General features: G+C 34.5%; 2 protein-coding genes, 1 long non-coding RNA gene and 1 pseudogene across 3 annotated transcripts; 1 reads left to right on the top strand and 3 right to left on the bottom strand.

The window, feature by feature from the left end:
• Window positions 1-410: 410 nt before the first annotated feature.
• On the bottom strand, window positions 411-3,183 carry LOC149498085 (uncharacterized). Its single transcript, XR_016319547.1, has 2 exons — window positions 2,576-3,183; window positions 411-720 (listed from the first exon to the last, which is right to left on the bottom strand). It is a non-coding gene; the product is annotated as an uncharacterized LOC149498085 (long non-coding RNA).
• A 9,190-nt stretch (window positions 3,184-12,373) lies between these two features.
• LOC149498086 (putative L-type lectin-domain containing receptor kinase S.5) lies at window positions 12,374-14,271 on the bottom strand. The gene has a single exon (XM_089717841.1). The coding sequence runs from the start codon at window positions 14,135-14,137 to the stop codon at window positions 12,383-12,385; it is 1,755 nt and encodes a 584-aa protein (XP_089573967.1). The 5' UTR covers window positions 14,138-14,271; the 3' UTR covers window positions 12,374-12,382.
• LOC149498087 (metal tolerance protein C2-like) lies at window positions 13,927-15,623 on the top strand. Its single transcript, XM_089717842.1, has 4 exons — window positions 13,927-14,164; window positions 14,288-14,438; window positions 15,061-15,150; window positions 15,322-15,623. Exons 2-4 carry the CDS (start codon window positions 14,340-14,342, stop codon window positions 15,421-15,423), a joined length of 291 nt encoding a protein of 96 aa, XP_089573968.1. The 5' UTR covers window positions 13,927-14,164; window positions 14,288-14,339; the 3' UTR covers window positions 15,424-15,623.
• Window positions 15,624-16,325: 702 nt separating this feature from the next.
• Window positions 16,326-23,106, bottom strand: LOC105646550 (putative L-type lectin-domain containing receptor kinase S.5; annotated as a pseudogene).
• Window positions 23,107-23,193: the final 87 nt, after the last annotated feature.

The following is a 23,193-nucleotide window of genomic DNA, read 5'->3' on the forward strand; positions in this document are numbered from 1 at the left end:
TATTATGATTAGTATTATTATTATTAGTATTATTGTTGTTGTTATTAATATTATTATTCTTAATGTTATTATTATTATTATTGTGATTGTTATTATTATTATTATTATTAGTATTATTGTTATTGTTATTGTTGTTGTTATTATTATTATTGGTATTATTGTTACTGTTGTTGTTGTTATTATTATTATTATTGTGAATGTACTTGTTATTATTATTATTAGTATTATTGTTAATGTTGTTGTTGTTATTTTTTTATTTTAATTTAACATATATATTGTCACGACCCGTTTCCATGGGCCGGACCGGCACTAGGGCCCAGGTAAGCTTAAGGCCCCCGAGGCCCGTAGTAAGCCTGAAACACTAAAATTTGCTATCTCAATATAAATTTCAAATATTCAGCCCATATTACTAAAAAAAAAATAAACCTCAAGATTTTATTACATCTCGGCCCAAATTTATCTTCTACAAAATTCCACAGTTCGGGCCCAATTTACAATACATCACGTTTCTAATATGGGCTCACAGAATCATTTCGTCTATGATAATACACGACTAAATGTAAGTAAATTCTACAACTGCGGAGTCACTAACTATTTGGTATACATAGCTTTTTATACATATAATTACATAGTAAAATAATTATAGAATTAGGAAAAATTTCTCTATTGCCCTGCGCCGAAGGAACATAACCTAAATCGTATTAAAGAAGGACTTACTTCCTGAAACATCAAACAAAACATGTGAGTTTTCTAAGGAGTAATAATTATTACACAATACACGCAGTCACACAAATGTGTAAACATATCAATCTAGTCATCCGACTAGTTATATGCTCACGCAGCCAGTCACACAAATGGCAAATCACCAGCACTCACAATCATTTACATCTTCATATAATCACATCACGTGGAAATTAGTCAGTGGAGTCACCGAGCCCCCGATGAGCCGTCCTCCCACATGGCTCATCCTCTCACATGTGCACTAGGGAGCCGATCCCCCATACTGGCCGACCGGTCTAATCCTCACTTGACCAGCCCTCTCATTGTTTTTTTATCCCCTCTTTTTCTTTTTCATACCAACAGGAGGCAACCCGGTGGTCTCCATCCAATCTAGATCATCAAGCGCTCACAACAGGAGGCCACCCTGCGGGCTGCGATCAAATCTAGACTGTCCGGTGCGCAACGACGAGAAGCCAACCCGTGGTTAACGGTAACGGTAACGGTAGGTGCACACGGGGGCGCCGATCTCCCATTTACCCGGCTAACGGTAATCATATTGGATCCATATAACGGTAACGGTCTCACAAACCCATGGTGACCCACTTCATCCCAATTCCACACAAACAAAGCACAGCAATATCACAACACAATTAATCAAGTATTGCAATTAAATGCAAGCATATTAATCAACTAAACATCGTAATGCAATGCACAATTAGACATCCATTCTCAAATGCAAATAACTAAATAAATAAAAATTAACAATAAACAACAATGATGAAATAAATAAATAATTGAATAATTAAATGAATAATCATGATAATAATAAAATAATCAGAGCACTTTATTTATTAAATATCAAGTTATAGAATTAATCTAAATAAACTTATTAATTATGTGTAGCCTAGGTTCTACTGAAGTTTCGGCAGCATTTCCCCTAAAAATTGGACTATCCACCTGTTTAAATATCAAAAATTTCATTCAATATTAACTCAATCCACACAGCCCATCCGTCGGGCAATCAATCAAATCAAATACCCATCCGCCTTCAATAATATATCACCAATCAACCATAATTTACAAATTAAAAGACCTTCAACTATTCTGGGAATATTATCAATAATTCTTTCATCTACTCTTTCTCCTTTCAGTACAAGTATGTCAACGTTCACCAAATAAATCTACAAATTATATTCTAAGCAACTCATATCATCCAATTAACAATATCATATATCAAACAAATTACACTAATCCTTAATTAACATTCAAATACATATTACTTAATAATATTAACCCTTATTAGTATTAACTTCATAGAAACTAAAACATCCTAATTATTATAAAATTCATCCATATAACTTATTTTGAATACTAAACAAATTGAATTACTTTGCTAACTAGCTAATTAAACCTTTCTAAAAGATCGTATAGTTCTTGTTTATCGACTTCCTTAATTTTTCAGCCTGAAGCCTAATTTCTAAATATACGTCAATCCACAGATCAATATCAGTTGATGTCAGATGTTAAAACTAATTATATATTCATACTCTACACGAAAAATGCAATATCCTGCCTCTTGGGAACTCCGGTCACCGGAACCACCGCTGTCGCCGCCGTCTATGGTGGCTGGAGGGGTGGTGGTTCTAAAATTCACCAATCAACGCCAAATCCTGTTGCAAATCCCAACTAAATCGCGATTTTATAGTCATTTTCTACCAATTATGTCATTATCTATCAAAATCCCAATTTATAAACCAATTAAAACCAAAGTTCAATTTTCCTAAAACTTCCGATTAATTGCAAATTAATCAAACAAATGATTTGTAAAGGAATTAGAATGGGATAGTCAACCGACCTTGTTGGTGTCAGTCACCGGAATCGTTCGAGGTGGCCGGATTTGATCATCGCAACCTCTCTGTCTCCCTCTCTCTTTCTGTCGTGCGAGAAGTAGGCCAAGAGCATGAAATGGGTCGGATGGTTGTAATGGTAGGGACTAGAGGCGAGGTCCAGGTGGTGCGAATGAAGCTCCTTGCCGTTGATCGGTCGAAAAATGCGGGAGGAGGGGCTGAGGGTGCTGCGATCGCAGCTTCCTGCGACAGCCGCGCTAGCTACGCTAGCCTGAGACAACAGAGGTGAGGGTGAAGGAGAGCGGCACGGGAACGGCAGCGGGAGGCGATGGGAATGGCGTTGGCTTCAGGTGACCGGAAAGGCAAAAGGGAAAGGGGAAGGGGGTGTCGCGCGCATGGCGCTGGCGCCAGGAAGGAGAAGGGAAAAGAGAAAAAAAAAAGAAAAAAAAGAAAAAGAAAAAAAAGGAAAAGAGAAAAATCTTGGGCTTCTAGACCATTCCGGTTCGATTCGAACCGGTTTGGTCTAATTTCAATGATTCGGCTCGATTTTGTTCAGTTTGCAAGTTTTTCACTTGGTTTTCAAATTATTCGTGTGGTTTTTGAAAAATCAATTCGCGTTTCGAGTCCGGTTCAATTTATTTTAATTATTTTAATTAGGTTTCATAACATTCCTCCATTAACTAAATAAAATAAAAATATAATTAGTAATCATATTTGATTTTTAGGAAAATTAATTTATATATATACATAATAGATCAATTGCTGGACTTTTATTTTATTATTCGAAAATTTAACTGTTCTCGATTCAAAATTTTTGACATTATATTTGGGCTTGGGCCCAATTTGCAAAAACTTGAATTCAAATTAAAATTGTTCACTATGTACGGCCCATATTGTCAAAAATAGAAATTTTTGATTTAATAAAAATTCAAAGGTTTCGAAAATAAAAATTCGGGGTATTTCATATATATGCAACTTAAATAAATTAAAAATTGAGAGTTTCAGTCAACAAAAAGCCGTAATTATATATTGTTACATATTTTATTTAAAAAACGAAAAAAAATTTAAAAATTGTTGCTATATATAAAATTAATAACCCTTAATATCCAAGCAAATAGATAAATATCATTTTATCATACAAATTTGACTAAATTGAATTGAATAAAATAGAACGCGCCATTAATATTTAGGAAGAACGACATTTGGAGATACATTCGAGTGATATCGAGCGATAAAAATTTTAATTTTCAAATTACATTAATTTCTGCAATTTTACCGATGAGTGATAATGAAATTTAGCAACAAAATTGAATGTGATTAGTGAGAACGCCAAATTTTTTTCCTTATTCAATCTCTATTTTTATTTATCTTTTCTAAAAAAACATTTTATTCATTAAAAATTGCATTTTCTTTTTGCTTTAAAGTTCTATTTTATTAATATAAAATCTAGTAATCAATACATATAAAACTATTGTAAATATATAGTAGAATGATTTTTACAGTTGTTATTAGGAGAGAAAAACAATATTTTAAAGGTTCTAAATATATTGTGGTTGATTTATTATATATATTTTTTGTTAGGACTTTTAATGAAAAATGTGAAATTAACATTTAGTAGTTTTTCTTATTTCAACATTTATTTACTAAAAAAATTGTTGAATGTATAAAAAAATAAACTCATTTTATCCATCAAAATTTCTCAAATCTAATAAGTGATCTAATTTTTAATAACTTATAAAATACCTTTCACAAATTCATCAAAGTTTAAAATTGAATCGAAATAATTAAATTATTAAAAAAATTTAATCAAACTTTGATAGATACTTTAGTAGACCATTTCAAAGTCTGCAACCAGTTCGGAAAAGTTTCAAAGTTTCAAAGCAAGTGTCATTTCAAATATACAGAATATAAATATTATGGGATTGAAAATGAAAGCAATTTTCTTTTTATTATATAATATTTTACATTTTATTCAAGTTAATCGAAAAAGAAATATAAAAGAAATATGCAAATGCGATGTGTACTTAAGAGTTTTCAGTTTTCAATATATGCTCCAAACTACAAAAACTAATTGTAAATATCTTAAAATCAGTGTATACGTAGTTGACGCATAAAAACTAACTCTGTGAAAGTACTGAACAAAAATAATAACAAGTACAAAAACTAATTGCTCCAATTTTTTTTTTTTTTTTTGAAGAATAATTGGAATGTATATAAATAATTTTTTGTGTGTTTAGGTTATTACAGGTGCAGAAATATTTTGGTTTCAAAATAATATTTAATTTTTTTTATTTTTTTTTCATTTTTGCGACCGATTTGCGACCGATTTGATACCAAAAGTAAAAATTATGAATTTATTATTTGCGACCGATTTAAAACAATTGCGACCGATATTCTGCGACCAAATTTGCGACTGAATTTCCAATTAAACCACGACCAAAAATTACGACCGATTATTCAATTTTGCGACCGATTTTATCGGTATCTAATTTGCGACCGATTGTCTCATCGGTCGCAAAATTATTTTGCGACCAGTATTTTTGCGACCGACAATTGTCGGTCGCAAATCGGTCGCTACATGAAATTAGCGACCGATATTGTCCATTTTGCGACCGATTTGTCGGTCGCAAAATGGCGTTTTTTTTGTAGTGGCCACTCATCATAGACTTCATCATACTCCTATTTCTTTTACCTCTTTTAATTCTTTGCCTCATTTGATTAAATGAATTGTATTATTGGAGGCTACGGGGACTAAATATTTGAGATATAAATAAAATAAAATAAAATATTTTTTACTAAAAAAAAAATCAATATTATAAGCATTTAAAAAAAAAACAAAATCTGAAATGAACTAATAAAAATAAAATAAAATAAAATAAAATATTCATATGCTTAGCAGTTAGCATGTATGACGTGAAAAAAAGAGTCAGTGGCGGGAGAAGAGTGGTGAATTCAGCTTCCACATTGATTATTCAAAAACTTATGTTTGTTATTATAAATTGTATTTTAATATTCCACCAGTCAACCAAATTGATATTAATTAAATTAAATTCACATGTTCTTTTCTTTTTTTTTTCCCCCACTGTTTTACTTTTTCTTCTTGTTAGTATTAACAAGGAAACTTCATCACATTTGGGAAGATAAATTAGTAACGTCATTTCTTGGTGTGTGGCACTGATTGTTACATCTTCTAACAAAGATAATAAACATAATATACGCGGGTGAGAAAAAAGCAATTGACGAAATTGAAATGAAAATCAAACCATTCTGATTAGATTTGGACATCAGTCTGCTTATAAAAAAAAATGATCGTCATTGTCAGCTAACACAGTTTAAACTAAATTAATTCTCTTCAGTTTTCAGTTTGATTTTATAAAAACCAACCGATTAGGTGCAAAACCGGCTTGATTTAGATAAAACCAATTAAATTAATTGAACCATTTTGATTTGGAATAGAATCGATCATTTGCTCGCCCTTGGTACAAATCCTATTTCACTAAGAATCCTAGTAAAAGGAAGCTTTACAAAAGCAAATATTGACAAATCTAGCTTCTTAATCTAAGTCCTAACTATAACTATACAAGGAATCAAGATTTATAATAGTTAGCTAAAATTATTACAGCTCCTGTTTCTAACCATGCTCCATTATTTATTCAACTCAATTATAGACAGGTGGACAATAATTATAGAAGGTTTCGATTTGATAATAGTTGGTTGGGGGAGAGGGAATTGGATCAACTTGTCAAAGATGTTTGGTGTAATAATGATAGTGGGCCATTGTTACATAAAAGAGATGTTTGTGTTAAAGAAATGGAAAGGTGGGGTCGGCACTATAATAAAAAATTTTGGAAGCACAAAAGGACATTAAAGCAACGTATAGAAGAGGCAAGAGATGGGTTTGATGATGTCACTATTCAAAGACTAAAAAATGAATGGAATACTATTCTATTCGAAGAAGAGTGCCGAATGAGACAAATAGGGAAACAGAGATGGCTTTCTAGTGGGGATCAAAACTCCAAATATTTCCATGCTTCAATAAAGACTAGAAAAAGGAGAGCTAAAATTATGAAGCTGGAAAATGAGGATGGCGAGATAATAACAGATAATGACAGTTTGGAACAACTTACATTGAATTATTTTTCTACTGTTTATAGTGCAGAAGATTCAGTTTCCACTGAAATTTTTAATCTTGTTCAACCAAAGGTGACAACTATCCAGAACAATAATCTTACGGCTCCATTTACGTTGAATGAGATCAGAGAAGTTACATTTGATATGCAACCTGACAAATCACCTGGACCGGATGGCCTAAATCCGGCGTTCTTTCAAAAATTTTGGCATGTGATTGGAGAAGATATTTGGAGGGAATGCAAACAATGGCTTGACACAGGTACCTTCCCAAAAACTTTGACAGATACCCATATTGTGTTGCTTCCTAAATGTGATAATCCTATGTCGTTAAAAGAGTATAGACCTATTTCGCTTTGTAATGTTTTGTATAAAATTGTAGCAAAATCTTTAGCGAATAGGTTGAAAAAAATTCTTCCTTTAATTATTGATGAATGTCAATCTGCTTTCGTTCCTTGGAGATTAATTTCCAATAATGTGGCGGTGGCTTTTGAATTAATTCATAACATTAAAAGTAGGAAGAATCAAGGGGGTGCTTGTGCTTTAAAAATTGATATTTCGAAAGCATACGAAAGGGTTAATTAGGAGTTTCTGAGGGGTATGATGCTGAGAATGGGTTTTTGTGGGAAGTGGGTGAAGTGGATGATTTTATATGTAACTGATGTGAAGTACTCTGTGTTATTGAATGGTAAGGAGATGGGCCCTATTCGTCCTAGTAGAGGTTTGAGACAAGGCGATCCTTTGTCGCCTTACTTGTTTTTATTCTGTGCAGAGGGTTTGTCTTTATTATTTCAGGATGCTAAAAGGAGAGGTAGATTGCAAGGTGTGAAGGTGGGCAGGAATTGTCCGAGCATTACACACTTGCTATTTGCGGATGATTCTTTTTTCTTTTTTGAGGGTTCGTTACAGGCAGCAGAGGAGGTCAATGATATTTTGAAGAAATATGAGAAAGCATCGGGTCAGGCCATTAATTTGAACAAATCGGGTATCTTTTTCAGCCCGAATATGAGTAGAGAATTGATGACTAATATCTCTACTATTTTGAATGTTGCTGGTTCAATTGGTGGGGGTACTTATCTTGGTCTTCCATCTCTCATTAGCAAATCGAAAAAACAGGTGTTTGGCTTCCTTCAGGACAAACTTGAAAAAAGGATTGGCAATTGGTGCAACAGATTCCTCTCTAGAGCCGGAAAGGAGGTATTAATTAAGTCGATTGCGCAAGCTATTCCTACTTACTGTATGAGTGTGTTTAAAATACCGCTTTCTACATGTGAAGCGATGCAAAAAAGGATGAACAAGTATTGGTGGGGGGAGAAGGAAGGAGGGCGTAGAGGGATTCATTGGTTAGCGTGGGAAAGGATGTGTTGTAGCAAAAGGGAAGGTGGTATGGGTTTCAGGGATCTTCATTGTTTTAATATGGCCATGCTAGCGAAGCAAGGGTGACGTCTTATGACGGAGCTCGATACTCTTTTTTCTAAACTTTTCAAAGCCTAATATTTCCATAATAGGGATTTTTTGGATGCTCCTCTTGGTAGGTGTCCTAGTTATGTGTGGAGGAGTATTTATGCTGCTATTGGGGAATTAAAACAGGGGGTACGGTGTGTGGGTCCCGAATATATATGGCACAACCCAAGAGGGGGGGTGAATTGGGTTTTCTAAAAACTGAAATAAATTTTAGAAATTCTAAACAAGAATTAGAATTCTAAGTGCAGCGGAAAAACACACAGAACTTTGTGAGAGTAGAATATGGATTAGAATCTCCTCACAATGTTCTAATTTTAGATATAGAAAGTCTGTGCAAAGTGCAGCTATTGATTAGAACAGCTTCACACTGACTTGTACGATATCAGAGCTTCTTTATGAAGGAAAGTTATTGAACTCAGAACTTCCTCATAAAGTTTGCAAGACCATATAACACTATGTGAAAGATAGTTATTAGAACTTCTTCACAGAGTCTTAATCAAATGTTAAAGTAACTTTATGATGAAGAGTTATCAGGATTAGAACATCCTCATAAAGTTTAGAAAACAAAATAGAAACCCAAACAGTGAATTATACTGGAAATAGAACAACAACCTAGATCTACCCTTTTGTCCCACTAGATTTTCCAAAGGTTCTAGTTAACCTCAACCCTTTCTGTTTTTGGTAGAGTACAGAAAACTCAATTCAAGACATTGCTATCCCACACATGGAGAAGGTCGCTTGATAACCTCTATCTCAATAGCTTCTAACCTAAGCTATTACACTCAAAAGTTTAACAAAATAAAGAGCCTGTCTACTGTAGAATACAGATTCTAAATAGACAGAAAGAAACGCCTATATAAGCACAGGAAAAACAGTTTTATCAGATTAGAAGGTCGATTAGAACACAGAACTGTTTTTCAAAATGTAACTGTAAAAATTCTTTTCTTCTTTAAATATGAAAACGTTAAGGTATAGAGATGAAAAGAAAAATGGGGGTAGAGTAAGTTTTGAGAGAAAAAGATTCGTTCAATGAGAGAGAGTGCTCTTAAAACAATTACTCTTACTTCACCAAATGTTTAAGGCGTGAGTGTTCCTTTATATATAGGAAACAAGGAAGCTGTCACTTTTGGAAAGAGATTTAAAACAGAATATCTTCTTTCCTTATTTTAGAAGATGTGAGAATCTTGGTTACCAAAAATTATTTCATCCTTTTTGGTAAGAGAATAAAACTTGATTTTCACTTTCCTTTAGAAAAGATTTTTGAGAGCATTTATTTTGGAAAGAATTTATTTGCGGAAAGATGCACTTACCAAAACCGAAAGAGATTTCCCTTTCATTTTAAGGTAAGCGATTAACTTTGAAACACCTTAGATCTTTCAAAATATATTTCCGAAAGAGTAAATGATTTTATTACCAAAAACATTAGAGAAGAAAATCTCTTTAGTTTTTAGGAAAAATAAATCTTTTCGATTTAAAGGAATATTTTCGAAAAAATAAAATAAAAGAATTTATTTTGAAAAAATCTAATTTCCGAAAATACTTTTGAGAGAAAAAAAGATTTTTGTGCTCATATGTAACCTTTCTCTCTATCCTACAAAGTTTCCTAAATGCCTAGATTACTAGGATCTTCGAAATCTTCACTCTCAATGTAGGACTTGCCTTGTATAATTTCTTTCCAAAGAAATTCTGCATAAAATAAAATTAGCACAAATAATATAATTTAAATTTATTTATTTTGTAATAATCATCAAAATCCGAGATAAGTATTTTGACCCTTGAGCCAACACGGTCGAGAGTAGGGAATGGGGAAACTATCAGTGTATTATCACATCCGTGGATGCCTCTGGATCATAGTTTTTGGGTGGAGGATAGTAGGGACTTTGTTGATCCTAATATGAAAGTGAGGGAGCTTTTTGTGGAGGGGGAAGGGCCTTGGGATGTGGGGAAGGTGATGACTCTTTTTAGCTTGAGAGAGTTTAGAGCTATGTTAGGGATTCCTATTAGTATTAACGCTAATAGGGACCAAATTATGTGGCATTGGGATGAAAAAGGTATTTATAGCGTTAGGTCGGGGTACTACGTGGCAAGGAGGTTGTTGAGGGGGAGGATGCATGAGGTAGAAGGTGGATGGTAGGGCAAGTTGTGGGGTTTAGATGCTTCCCCTAAAGACAAAAATTTTATGTGGAGGGCTCTAAGGGATGTGTTGCCTAAGAAGGAGAGATTGAGAAGGATAGGGGTGGAGATTGATATTGGGTGTTCTTGGTGTGGGGAGGAAGAGGATATTAATCATGCAATAGAGTTATGTAGTAAGGCTAAGGGAGTTTGGAGGCAAGGGGGGTATGAAGTAGGTGATATAAATATTTCTTTTACTAACTTCTTTTTGCAGGTACTTGCTAATGGTGATAAACTAAAATCCCAAAAGTTTTTGGTGTATGCTAGATATATTTGGATGGCAAGAAATAATGCTCTTTGGAACACTATAAGAGACACGTGCTACACTACATTCTTGAAGGCAAAAGAATAAATGATTAGTTGGGAACATACAAAGTTGGCGAAAAGGAGCATGGCTAGTGCATCCTCAAATACAAGTCGGCAGAGACTTGCAATATTTCCACCCGGACGTCTTCGCAACAGTGGAGACCAATCATGGCAAGCTTTTGTGGATGGTTCTATTTTTGAGCAAGAAGGCATGCAAGGCTTTGGAGCGGTGATGGAGACAGAGGAAGGCATTTTTATTCGAGCAGTTTCAGGCCACTTTACAGGTGGTACGGACCCTTTTATTGCGGAGGCTTTAGCTCTTCGTAGTTTTTTATTATTTCTCAAGCAAAATTATGTTGAGCGTGGAGGTACTATTTTCATAGACTAGCAGGTTTTATTTTATGCTTTGTGCTCCTCTATTTTATTCAGATCGTATGTGCGGAATATTATTTATGATTGTAAGAACTTATTTTTAGAACTCCCTTTGGTTTCGTGTAGATGGATTCGTAGGCAAGCGAACTTAAAGGCTCATACCCTAACTCGAGCTTTTATTCGCTTTGCGCATCTACGTATCTGGAATTATATTTCTTATTGTTTGTCCGAGATTTATGATAATGAATGAAAGGCTATGAGTTTTACTCTTTAAAAAAAAAAAAAAAAATAAATAAATTTGGGTTGAACTTTAATATTAATAAAATTGATCAATAGAATATAGAATTGAATTCAAGTATTTTAGCTTCTCTATCAAATTGAATTCGAGCATGATGAGAAAAAAATTGGTCAAGTTGGAATAAAAATACCCTGAATTTCTATAGTCAAGTCTAATTTCAGTTTTCCGGTTGGCGTTCGGGTTTCATTCGGTGTCCGTAGAATCTAAAAACTGTTGTGGAAAAGTGCAGCAAACCAGAAGAATATTAGTTGGGGTTTCTCAACTTCATTTGACGCAGTAATATATAATTAATACATATTATAAAGTCAATTTATATGGAAATGGCCGTTAATAAATTAGTTTGAAGAAGCATGTGGACAATTACCTCATTTCTCATGTTCAGAAATCAGATAATTTCTAAGAATTATCTGTATGTTGTCCGTAAAACTACAAACAATTACGAATTGGAGTTAAAAAATATATGTAATGGGCCTAATTGATTTGGATTATCTTCATATTACAACTTTAATTATCTCCAATTAATTGGATTTTCAACCATGCATATACAAGCTATATTTGACAAATATTTATAGTTTTCCTTTTTTTTAATTTGTTTACTGAAAAAGATTAGGTTAATTTGTTGATTCTTGGTATTTAGATGAAAAGCTATACTCCATTCTTTGAAAAAAAAAAAAAAAAAAAGCTATATTACCCACAAAAAGATAATAAGAATGAATTAATAACATTTAGAATTGATTAATGTATATCTTATAACTGCTGATATTCAATCTTCAGTGGCAGTCGTAAAATGTTTTCTTTTCCTCTTAAAATAAAATAAGAAATATCAAGATTTTCTCAGTTCTCCGAACTAATTATAGAAAAAAATTCAAGAAAATTTAAATTACGGTATTTATATATATAGAGGGAAACCCCCCAGACAATAAGTATTACAGTATGCTGAAATCACAATTGAAGTAAAAAAAATGATAATAATAAAAGAGAAAAATAAGGACATTATTTCTATATTATATCCTGACAAAGCGTCCTATAATATTCTCCTGATAATAATAACAATAATAAAAGAACAGTCACTTAATCATCTTCCATGAAGGTCTGAAAATGGAGTGAATTGGCCAAGAGAGATATCCAATTCTTTAAAAGGACGAGGCAATGGAGGCCACATAAAAACAGGCCTTTCATTAGGCACAGGAGGAGGTAGCGCTTCACCTTTCAAAACCTGCAAAACAATTTTCATATTAGGCCTCTTGTTTGGATTTGGATGACAACAAGCTAAACCCAGAGTAAGAAAAATCTCCATTTCTCCATCCTCAAAATCTCCCTGCAGTCTTTTATCTGCAGCATCAATTATCCTTCCTTTTCTATGCAAGTCCCATACCCAATTTACTATGTGACCAATATAATCGTCTTGATGGTTCGGACTTCCTGGCTTTCTTCCACATGCAACTTCCAATATAACTACACCGAAGGCATAAACATCTGTTTCCACTGTAAACCCACTGGTGAGTATACTCTCCGGAGCCATATAGCCAGGCGTTCCAGCTACTGCTTTTGTAGTGTGATGAGTTTGATCACTGAGTTTAATTGTTCGAGCAAGTCCAAAATCCCCTAGCTTCGGATTGAATTCTGAATCTAACATTATGTTGCTGGATTTGATGTCGCGATGGAGTATTTTCTCTTCACAGCCATTATGCAAGTAGTCTAATGCCTGGGCTGTCCCTGTTATTACAGACAACCTTGTTTTCCATCCTAGTACATCTGATGCCGATTCATCAAATATGTACTTCTCTAAACTACCATTCGGCAAGTACTCATAGACGAGAAGATATTCACGCCTCTCGTAGCACCAACCGATTAGTTTAACGAGATTTTTATGATGTAGATTACCAATTGTGGTGACTTCAGCTATGAATTCTGTTTTTCCTTGTGTTGATTTCATGGAAACTTTCTTGACTGCAATTTCTTTATCTTTGCTCATTCCCTTATACACTGTCCCAAATCCGCCTTTTCCAAGCTTGTTCTTGGAACTGAAGCCGTTTGTTGCTTTGATTAATTCTTTCATTTTGAGCTTTCTTGGAGCTGTGGAAGAGCCTTGTATTGCTTCTTCTATGCTTATAGGATAAGCATCTGCATCTGCCAATTTTTCTCTTTCTGATTTTCTTTTCCAGTAAATGAAATATCCAATCCCAAACAATAACAACACTCCAAGGAGTGGAACCAAAATCCAAACCCAAAAAGGCTCGCGTTCCTTTCTTTTTTCAGTGCCATTAAACGCCCATGACTTTACGCAGTTTAACTGAGTATAATTACTCGTTGAGCCCGAAAATCCCATGAAAATCTTCTCAGGAAGATAGAATGAGAGATCAAGATTCTGAGATAATACTGGATTGTTCACGTTCCCGACGAAAACAGTCAACTCCTTAAGTTGACCATTATATTCAACACGAACATTGATATCTTTACCGCTGGTAAGATTAAGACCAACTTTAGTTAAGGGGAACTGAACGCGAGAATTGATACTATTAATATCTAAGCCAACATGATTATCATCAAGATCTTCTGGGTAGCTTTTTCTTGTATCAAACTCTATAGCAACTGTTTGGGCTGAAGAGGAACCGTTCATTTCATTTTTAATGATATCAAGCCACTGACCGTCATCGCTGATATCATTAACAACAGAATTAGCTGTTAATATAAAAGCTAAGCCCTCTCCTCCTGGATTTGTTTGGCTTTGAATATTAAGTACAAAGGTGGTATTGAAAGATGCATTAAACCCGTTACTCCAGAGTATGAATGGCTTTTTATATAGGGTTCGCCCTGATCGATGAGTCATATTGGCTTCTTGGTTTTAGTCCCTTGGGTATGTTGCTTCATCTTTCATCTTCAGCTGTAGTTCTGCAAACTTGCCCCTAGAGTCTTTCTTATCCTCCTCCTTTCCTCAGCTGATTCTTCTTTTGTTTGTAAATTATTCCCTTAATTGTAGGGTTGAAAATGCTGAAGTTCTATGTTTGGGGCTAGTTTCAGTTGCAGTTTTTATGCTTGTCATGCCTCTCTTTAAAAGTACTGCCGGTGTCTTGCTCCAAATGGCACCACCTAGCATTCCTTACTCAGCACTGAGCAAATGCCTAAGACAGGTGAGGTCCCAGAAAGGATTGTAGTAACTACTTGTGATTTGTGTGCATCTGCAATTGATCCTCATTTAAATGAACAGAATTTAAATGATTTGTGTGCATCTGCAATTGATCCTCATTTAAATGAACAGAATTTAAATTCTTTATTTACATTTACAATTCAAGGCAAATTGGGAATCCAAACTGGTCTACCTACTTGTTTCTTGTTGAGGTTCTTTCCTTCAACTGAATCTGTATCTTCATTTCAGTTTTTCTCCCGAAATTTGCCACTTCACCATTTCTAGTTCTGCCGTGTTATGGTCCTAATTAGAAAAATATTCTTACAAATTCACATATGATAACAAATGATTCTTTTCTATCCTCTATTTTGTTGCACCATCTGTCCCCTTGCCAAAATGCAGTAATCTTAAAAGTTAAAATCTTTGTGGTTGCGTTCGGGGGAGTTTTCTTATAATTCCAAATAGTGGGTTCATAAAAAGGCCCTTCATTTTTTTTCCCCTGAAAAATTCTTTGGTTAGGTTACTGCTCGAGAAGATGTTACTGAAGTTCATAACAAGGCCCTTCATTTTGTATTTTGCAATTTAATCATTTGACTGTTTTTTCCCCTGAAAAATTCTTTGGTTAGGTTACTGCTCGAGAAGATGTTACTGAAGTTTCTCAGGCTCGGTTTTGCGAATTGGTGCCTGGTCATGTTGTTGGCACACTTTCACTTCAGGTATCTTACAAAAGATTTGGCTCATTCTACCATCTGCATTTGCACGTCACCTGTTTTTCTTGGACTTGCTATGTTTGTGCGTTCTGTGTGAGTATACAAAATAGTTTTGCCTTTAATTTACTATGCAAGCGACTGTAATTTACAACGTTTTTTGGTGGGTGGCACTTACAGGTGAAGAAAGGGATGGATGATCGACCAACACTGCAATTTGTGCATGGTTTGTACCATGATTTAGGTGTACGGGATCTTACGGTGCAGACTGATTATGATTAAGCCCCTTTTTCCCTGTTTTTGTATTGGTTGGGAACAACAGCTTGAGATTTGAGTTCATTATTTGTATTTTAGTTACTGATATTCGAAACAGGTCAATTATCAATAGAGGGAATTTTGAATCTACATTTCCAATGTACAATTATGAATTTCTGGTTAACTATTATTTGTAATTAATATTATTTGCAGCATAATTTTGCTTATCATTCCTGAATTTATCACTAATGCACGTTATATCACCGATTTTGTATTTCAATTTATTGTGTAAAACACAACAGAAATTAATTTAAGTAACAACAAAATCACTTACCCTTTTCTTTTTCCGCTGTTTGTCCAACGTTGATATGATTAACACCCGGTGACCGGAAAATCTAAATTTGATTCTCCAAAAAACAATTATAAAACAGAAACTCAACCAAGAAACTCAACCAAGTTGCTACAATGATGTTTACAACACATATGACAATGATAATAATAATATAATCTTTCTTTTGTTTCTGTAAAATAACTTGTATTTGTTGAAAAATATTTTTATGGAAAACATTTTCCTTAAAAAATATTTTCTAAATGATTTATTTTCCGTTATTTAGTTATAATATTGAAAAGTAGTTAAAAATATTAAATAAAATCATAAAAAATATTAATAATAATAGAAATTTTATAATTTAAAATTTTTATTGTTAAATATAAAAAGAATGCAAAAAAAAAAAAAGTAAATTATAAAAGCCGCCGGTGGCAGGTGATGGTGATCAGTGGTAAATGGTGACTGATCATAGTGACTACAATGGTTAATAAATTAATAAATATAGATTTATAAGATTTGATAATGTCCGGAAAATATTTTACTCTCTCGAAAATGAAAAATTATTTTCTTTAAAAAAAGACTTCATTTTCCTTTGACTAAAAAAATATTTTCCATTGATTTATTTTCTTAAACACCCCAAACAACAGAAAATTTTGGAATATTTTCCTATTACCGAAACAAATGTAGCCTAAGAAGTCACTTCACTTTATCATCTTCCACTAAGGTCTGAAAATGAAAGCTCGCTAAGAGAGATACCCAATTCTTTCGGGGGAGGCAATGGAGGCCACATAAACACAGGCCTTTCATTAGGCACTGAAGGAGGTGTAGCTTCCCCTTTCAAAACCTGCAGAACAGTTTTCATATTAGGCCTCTTCTTTGGATTTGGATGACAACAAGCCAAACCCAGAATAAGAAGACACTCCATTTGGACCATTTCTTCCTCTCCAAAATCTCCATGCAATCTTTTATCTGCAGCATCAATTATTCTTCCTTCTCTGTGCAAGTCCCATACCCAATTCACTATATGACCACTATAATCGTCTTGATGGTTTGGACTTCCTGGCTTTCTTCCACATGCAACTTCCAATATAACTACACCAAAGGCATAAGCATCTGTTTCCACCGTAAACCTACTGGTGAGTATACTCTCCGGAGCCACATAGCCAGTCGTTCCGGCTACATCTTTCGTAGAGTGATGAGTTTGATCACTGAGTTTAATTGTTCGAGCAAGTCCGAAATCCCCTAGTTTCGGATTGAATTCTGAATCTAACATTATGTTGCTGGATTTGATGTCGCGGTAGAGTATTTTCTCTTCAAAGCCATTATGCAAGTAGTCTAATGCCTGGGCTGTCCCTGTTATTGTCAAAGTGAGCAAAATAAGGAGACTAATATTCAATCAAATTAAATCACAGCTAATGAGCAAATCTCTCCTTACATTCAGAAACTTTGATTGTATTTCCTTTTAGCTACACTTGCCTTGTATAGATGTAATTCATGTATATAAATAGGCTTGTAATCTGCAGAAGAAAATATCAAGAAAAACATTGTTTATTTCATTAATTATCATGGTATCAGAGCCTTATAATTTTTCCTCTCATCTTTGCTAAATTCTTTTGAGAATTTTTTTTTTATTTGAAAGCTTGTTCTTTGATTGTCCGATTTTTTTTTTTATTTTCACACCGTATTCATAAAATGGAGGGAAGTAAGTCTGAATCCATTTCTATTAAATTCAATGGGACCAACTTTGCTCTTTGGGAATTTCAATTTCGAATCTTTGTTGAAGGTAAAGGATATTCTGGTATTCTTGATGGATCTCAAACGGAAGATGGTACCACAGAAGCCATGCTACAATGGAAAACAAAAAATGCTCAGGTTATCACTTGGATTCTAAATTCTGTGGAACCTGAAATTGCACTCAGCCTCCGCTCATTCAGAACTACAGCAACAATGTGGAAACATCTTCAGGGCATTTATTCTCAAGTGGATCAATCAAGGCAATTTCAACTTGAATATGAAATTGCTAACATCAACCAAGAGGATAGAGATATTCGTGGCATTTATATTGAAATTTTAAAGTTATGCACAGAACAAGATATGATATCTTCTTGTGTTATTTCTGATACTGCATATTTAGAAATTAAGGCGAAACGTGATCGTGCACGAGTGATGCAATTCCTCATGAAACTTCGACCAAAATTTGAGAATGTCAGGGCTACGCTAATTAATCGAGGAAATTTGAGTATGGAGTCTGCTCTTGGAGACCTTGTTCGTGAAGAAACAAGGCTAAATACTCAGATTCAGCTCGACACCAAAACCAACTCAATAGATGCAGTCTTTATGGCTTCACGTGGTAAGTATTACTCAAAACAAAAGACTACAGGGAAAGCAGGTACTCAATGTCGATATTGTGGTAAACTGGGACATGTGCAGTCTCATTGTCGTCAGCACAATATATGCAACTATTGCAAAAAGCCAGGACACATTATCTTGGATTGTCGCATATTGAAAAATAAGCATGGTCATTCAGCATTTATTACAATGAGTAATGATGGAGAAAACGCCAACACTAAAGAAACTCTATTTTCATCAGACACAATTCAAAAGATGATTCAAGATTTAGTGCAAGTAGCTCTTCCAGGTGCTCTTTCTTCTGCCTTCTCTGTTACTGGGTTATCAGGTAAAGGAATTAAATCTGTGTCTTGGTTCTTTGACTCTGGTGCCTTTAATCATATGTCTGGTCAAAAACATATTTTTTCTAAACTCAAGCCTTGTTCTTTGAATGATTCAATTACCACAGCCAATGGACGAAAATTACCCATAAAAGGAATTGGCACTGTTTGTTTGTCTACTGAGTCTAAGAAATCCATTTGTTTACCTAGTACTCTTTATGTCCCACGTTTAATAGCCAACCTCATTTCTATTGGACAATTAACTGACCAAAATTGTATGGTAAAATTCTCCCTTGTTGGTTGTGATGTGCAGGACCTTCAAATGGGATAAGTGATCGTGAAGGGGCATAAACGTGGACGTTTATTTCATCTTGTTTTAGATGGAACACAAAATTATCCTCTATGTCTTTCAGCCTTGTCGTCTGCATCTGCCAATAACACTTGGGATCTATGGCATCGTTGCCTTGGTCATCTGCATACTACCCGATTAGAATTTATGTTCAAATCCAATTTTCTTCCAGAAAAATTGCGTGTTAAGTCTGATATTTCTTAGAATTGTCAAAGTTGTGCCCTTGGAAATTTGCTAAATTACCGTTTCTTTCTAGTACTACAAAAGTTGATGTACCCTTTCATCTAATACACTGTGATCTATGGGGTCCTTCCCCGGTTCTATCCAGACTTGGTTATAAATATTTTATTTTGTTCATTGATCACTTTACTCGATTTACTTGGGTGTATTTTTTACGTTCTAAATCTGATCTAGCAAATATAGCCAAAACTTTTGTTACTATGATTGAGACACAATTTGGCAAAATAATCAAAATATTTCGTTCAGATTCTGGTGTAGAATTCTATGCTTCGAATCTTATAAATTTTTTTCAAGAGAAAGGCATTTTAACTCAATATTCTTGTCCTGGAACACTAGAGCAAAATGGTGTTGTGGAACGAAAGAATCGCCATGTTTTGGATATTGCTAGAACACTTTTACTTGAATCATCTATTCCACCTAAATTTTGGGTTGAAGCTATACATACAGCTGTCTATCTCATAAATCGGCAACCTTCTCCTATAATTGGTAATCAATCTCCATATTATGCTCTTTACAATAAATTACCTAATTATACCCATCTTCGTGTTTTTGGTTGTATTTATTTTATTTTGCTTCCTCCTCATGAAAGAAATAAGTTATCTGCTAAATGTGTGTTTATTGGTTATAGTAATAAACAAAAGAGCTATATTTGTTATGATCCACTGAGTCATCGCATACGTGTGTCTCGTCATGTTACTTTCTTTGAAAATGTATATTTTTATTCTTTCTCTCCTCATCCAAATGTTACTCATTCTTCCGTTTCCTTTTTACATGATTTTGTTGATTCTTCTAATAATCTTACCCTTAATGTTGATGAGACAACGTCCACTTTGCCGTCAAATGATCATGTTCTTGAAGGTCTAGCCTCAAACTCTTCCATTGTTGATCCCACAACACCTCCTCCATCTTTGTGCTGATCCAATCGTGTCAATTTCGGAAGATTGTATCCACAAGGTATACACCATTCTACTCTTTCTTCACCAATTTAAATTCCATTCAGATTCCTTCTACTTATAACCAGGCTATTACACAAGAATGTTGGAGAAAAGCAATGGAAGAAGAACTTAGGTCCCTTGAGGAGAATCATACTTGGGATCTAGTTCCTCAATCATCTGATATGTCTGTGATTGGTAGTGAATGGGTCTATACTATTAAAGTGAAGTTGGACGGCACTCTTGATCGATACAAAGCCCGATTAGTGGCTCAAGGATATAAACAAGAATATGGGATTGACTATGATGAAACTTTTGCTCCTGTGGCAAAAATGACTTCTATTCGCACTATTCTTGCTATAGCATCCATCAAGCATTGGCACTTTCATCAATTGGATGTGAAAAATGCATTTCTTCATAGTGATTTGCAAGAAACAATTTATATGAAATGTCCTCCTGGATATGATTATGCTCGTTCCAATATGGTTTGTAAACTTCGAAAATCTTTGTATGGTCTTAAACAAGCACCTCGTGCATGGTTTGAGAAATTTAGATCTACTATTTGTTCCGCTAGTTTTCTACAGAGATCTAATGATCACTCACTTACTCGTCAATCTAATGATGGAATTATTATTTTACTTCTCTATGTCGATGATATGGTCATTACTGGTAGTGATTCTCAAGGTATTATAGAGTTCAAACAATTTCTTACAAGTTCATTTTCTATGAAAGATCTTGGCACTCTTACCTACTTTCTTGGCTTAGAAGTTTCATATACATCTGATGGAATTTTTCTAACTCAAAGAAAATATATTGAAGACCTTCTCCAGTTGGCCCATCTCACGGATCAAAAGATTTGCTCTACTCCAATGGAACAAAATTTAAAGTTAAAAAGTGGTGAAGGCACATCTCTATTCGATCCTACCTTGTATCGCCGTTTAGTTGGGAGTCTTATTTATCTTACTACTACGTGTCCGGATATTTCCTTTGCTGTGCAAGTTGTCAGTCAGTTTGTCTCTCAACCAAGAAAGCCTCATCTTTCAGCTCTTCATCGCATTTTGCGATATTTAAAAGGAACTTGTGGTCGTGGATTGTTCTTTCTGTCTCAGTCCTCTCTCACACTTATGGCATATGCTGATGTAGATTATGCTGGCTGTGTTGATACCCGATGCTCTACGACAGGATGGTGTGTGTTCTTGGGTAATTCTCCTATCTCTTGGAAATGTAAAAAGCAAGAACGTGTCTCAAAATCTTCTATTGAGGCGGATTATCGATCTATGTCATCTGTTAGCTCTGAAATTGTATGGCTCCAACGGCTTCTCAAAGATTTCGGAATAACTTGCACCCAACCTATCACGCTTTTTGGAGATAACACAAGTGCTATCAGCATTGCTACAAATCCATTCACCATGAGCGAACTAAACATATTGAAGTTGATTGCCACTACATTCGTGATTTGGTTCGTGACAAGTTCATTCATCTCACACATGTATCTTCACATAACCAACATGCTAATTTATTTACTAAACCCATGTCATCTACGAGACATTCCTATCTTGTGAGCAAATTGATGCTTGCTGAGAATCACCATCAATTTGAGGGGGGATGTCAAAGTGAGCAAAATAAGGAGACTAATATTCAATCAAATTAAATCACAGCTAATAAGTAAATCTCTCCTTACATTCAGAAACTTTGATTGTATTTCCTTTTAGCCACACTTATCTTGTATAGATGTAATTCATGTATATAAATAGGCTTGTAATCTGCAGAAGAAAATATCAAGAAAAACATTGTTTATTTCATTAATTATCAGTTATTACAGACAATCTTGTTTTCCATCCTAGTACATCTGATGCCGACTCATCAAATATGTACTTCTCTAAACTACCATTTGGTAAGTACTCGTAAACAAGAAGATATTCGCGCCTTTTCGCAGCACCAACCGATTAGTTTAACAAGATTCTTATAACGAAGATTACCAATTGTTGTAACTTCAGCTGTGAATTCTGTTTTGCCTTGTGTTGATTTCTCGGAAACTTTCTTTACTGCAATTTCTTTATCTTGATCATTCCTTTATACACTGTCCCAAATCCGCCTTTTCCAAGCTTGTTCTTGGCACTGAAGTTGTTTGTTGCTTTAGTTAATTCTTTCAACTAGAACTTTCTTGGAGCTGTGGAAGAGCTTTGTATTGCTTCTTCTATGCTTATCTGATGTGCATCTTCCAATTTTTGTTTTTCTGATTTTCTTTTCCAGTAAATGAAAGATCCAATCCCCAACACCACTGCAAGTGGGGCCAAAATCCAAATCCAAAGAGGTTCGCTTTTCTTCCTTTTTTCAGTGCCACTAAACCTCCATGCTCTTACACAGTTTAGCTGAGTGTAATTGCTTGTTGAACCTGAAAATCCCACGTAAATCTTCTCAGGAAGATAGACTGAGAGATCAAGATTCTCAGATATTAATGGATGGGAGGATGAGAAATAAAGATCCTCAGATGATCCTGCTCCGAAGAATGAGCCAAGCATAACATCAGCTAATAATGGATTGTTCGAAATGTCTAGGACGAAAACTTTCAACGTCTTGAGTTGAACATTATATTCAACATGAACAATGGTACCAAAGCCGCTGGTAAGATTAACACCAACTCTTGTTAAGGAGTACTGAACGCGAGAATTGATACTGTTAATATCTAAGCCAACATGGTTATCATCAAGATCTTCTGGGTAGCTTTTTCTTGTATCAAACTCTATAGCCACTATTTGGGCTAAAGAGGAACCGTTCATTTCCGGATTTACGATACCGAGCCATTGACTATCACTGCCAATATTATCAACAGTAGGATTAGCTGTTAAATATAAAAGCTAAACCTTCTCCTCCTGGATTTGTGCCGCTTCTAATATTAAGTAAAAAGGTGGTCTTGAAAGATACATTAAACCCGTTACTCGAAAGTATGAATGGCTCTTTATATAGGATTCGCCCCGATCTATGAGTCATGGTGGCTCCTTCAGCATCTGGTGTAATATGGAGTTCACCAAGAAAGAGATTTGAGACACTACTCAGAATAAGCCGGTTTCTAGCGGAATCTTGGTCATCGAAATTTCGGTAGTTAAAATTGAAGCAATCAATTTTTGTAATAAGTGCAACCCATAAAAAGGATTTTAGGATTAAGAACTTGAACGTGAAAGAAAATTCCATTTCTTGCAAAACAAGAAGAAAATGGCTTTTGATAGGAATATTTGGTAGCTTGTGTACGAGGAAGAAGAAGGAGAAGGTGACTAAAGG

This window comes from Jatropha curcas, chromosome 2, assembly GCF_041381405.1.
Source record: "Jatropha curcas cultivar XTBG-Jc1 chromosome 2, XTBG_Jcur_1.0, whole genome shotgun sequence".
In the NCBI taxonomy this organism is placed as follows: domain Eukaryota; kingdom Viridiplantae; phylum Streptophyta; class Magnoliopsida; order Malpighiales; family Euphorbiaceae; genus Jatropha; species Jatropha curcas.

Excerpts from the sequence above, each read along its gene's own strand:
- LOC149498087 (XM_089717842.1), top strand. The coding sequence starts at position 14,340 with ATGCTTGTCATGCCTCTCTTTAAAAGTACTGCCGGTGTCTTGCTCCAA. Across the intron at positions 14,439-15,060 it reads TGAGCAAATGCCTAAGACAG|GTTACTGCTCGAGAAGATGT; the intron begins GTGAGGTCCCAG and ends TTCTTTGGTTAG. Across the intron at positions 15,151-15,321 it reads TTGGCACACTTTCACTTCAG|GTGAAGAAAGGGATGGATGA; the intron begins GTATCTTACAAA and ends TGGCACTTACAG.
- LOC149498086 (XM_089717841.1), bottom strand. The coding sequence starts at position 14,137 with ATGACTCATCGATCAGGGCGAACCCTATATAAAAAGCCATTCATACTC.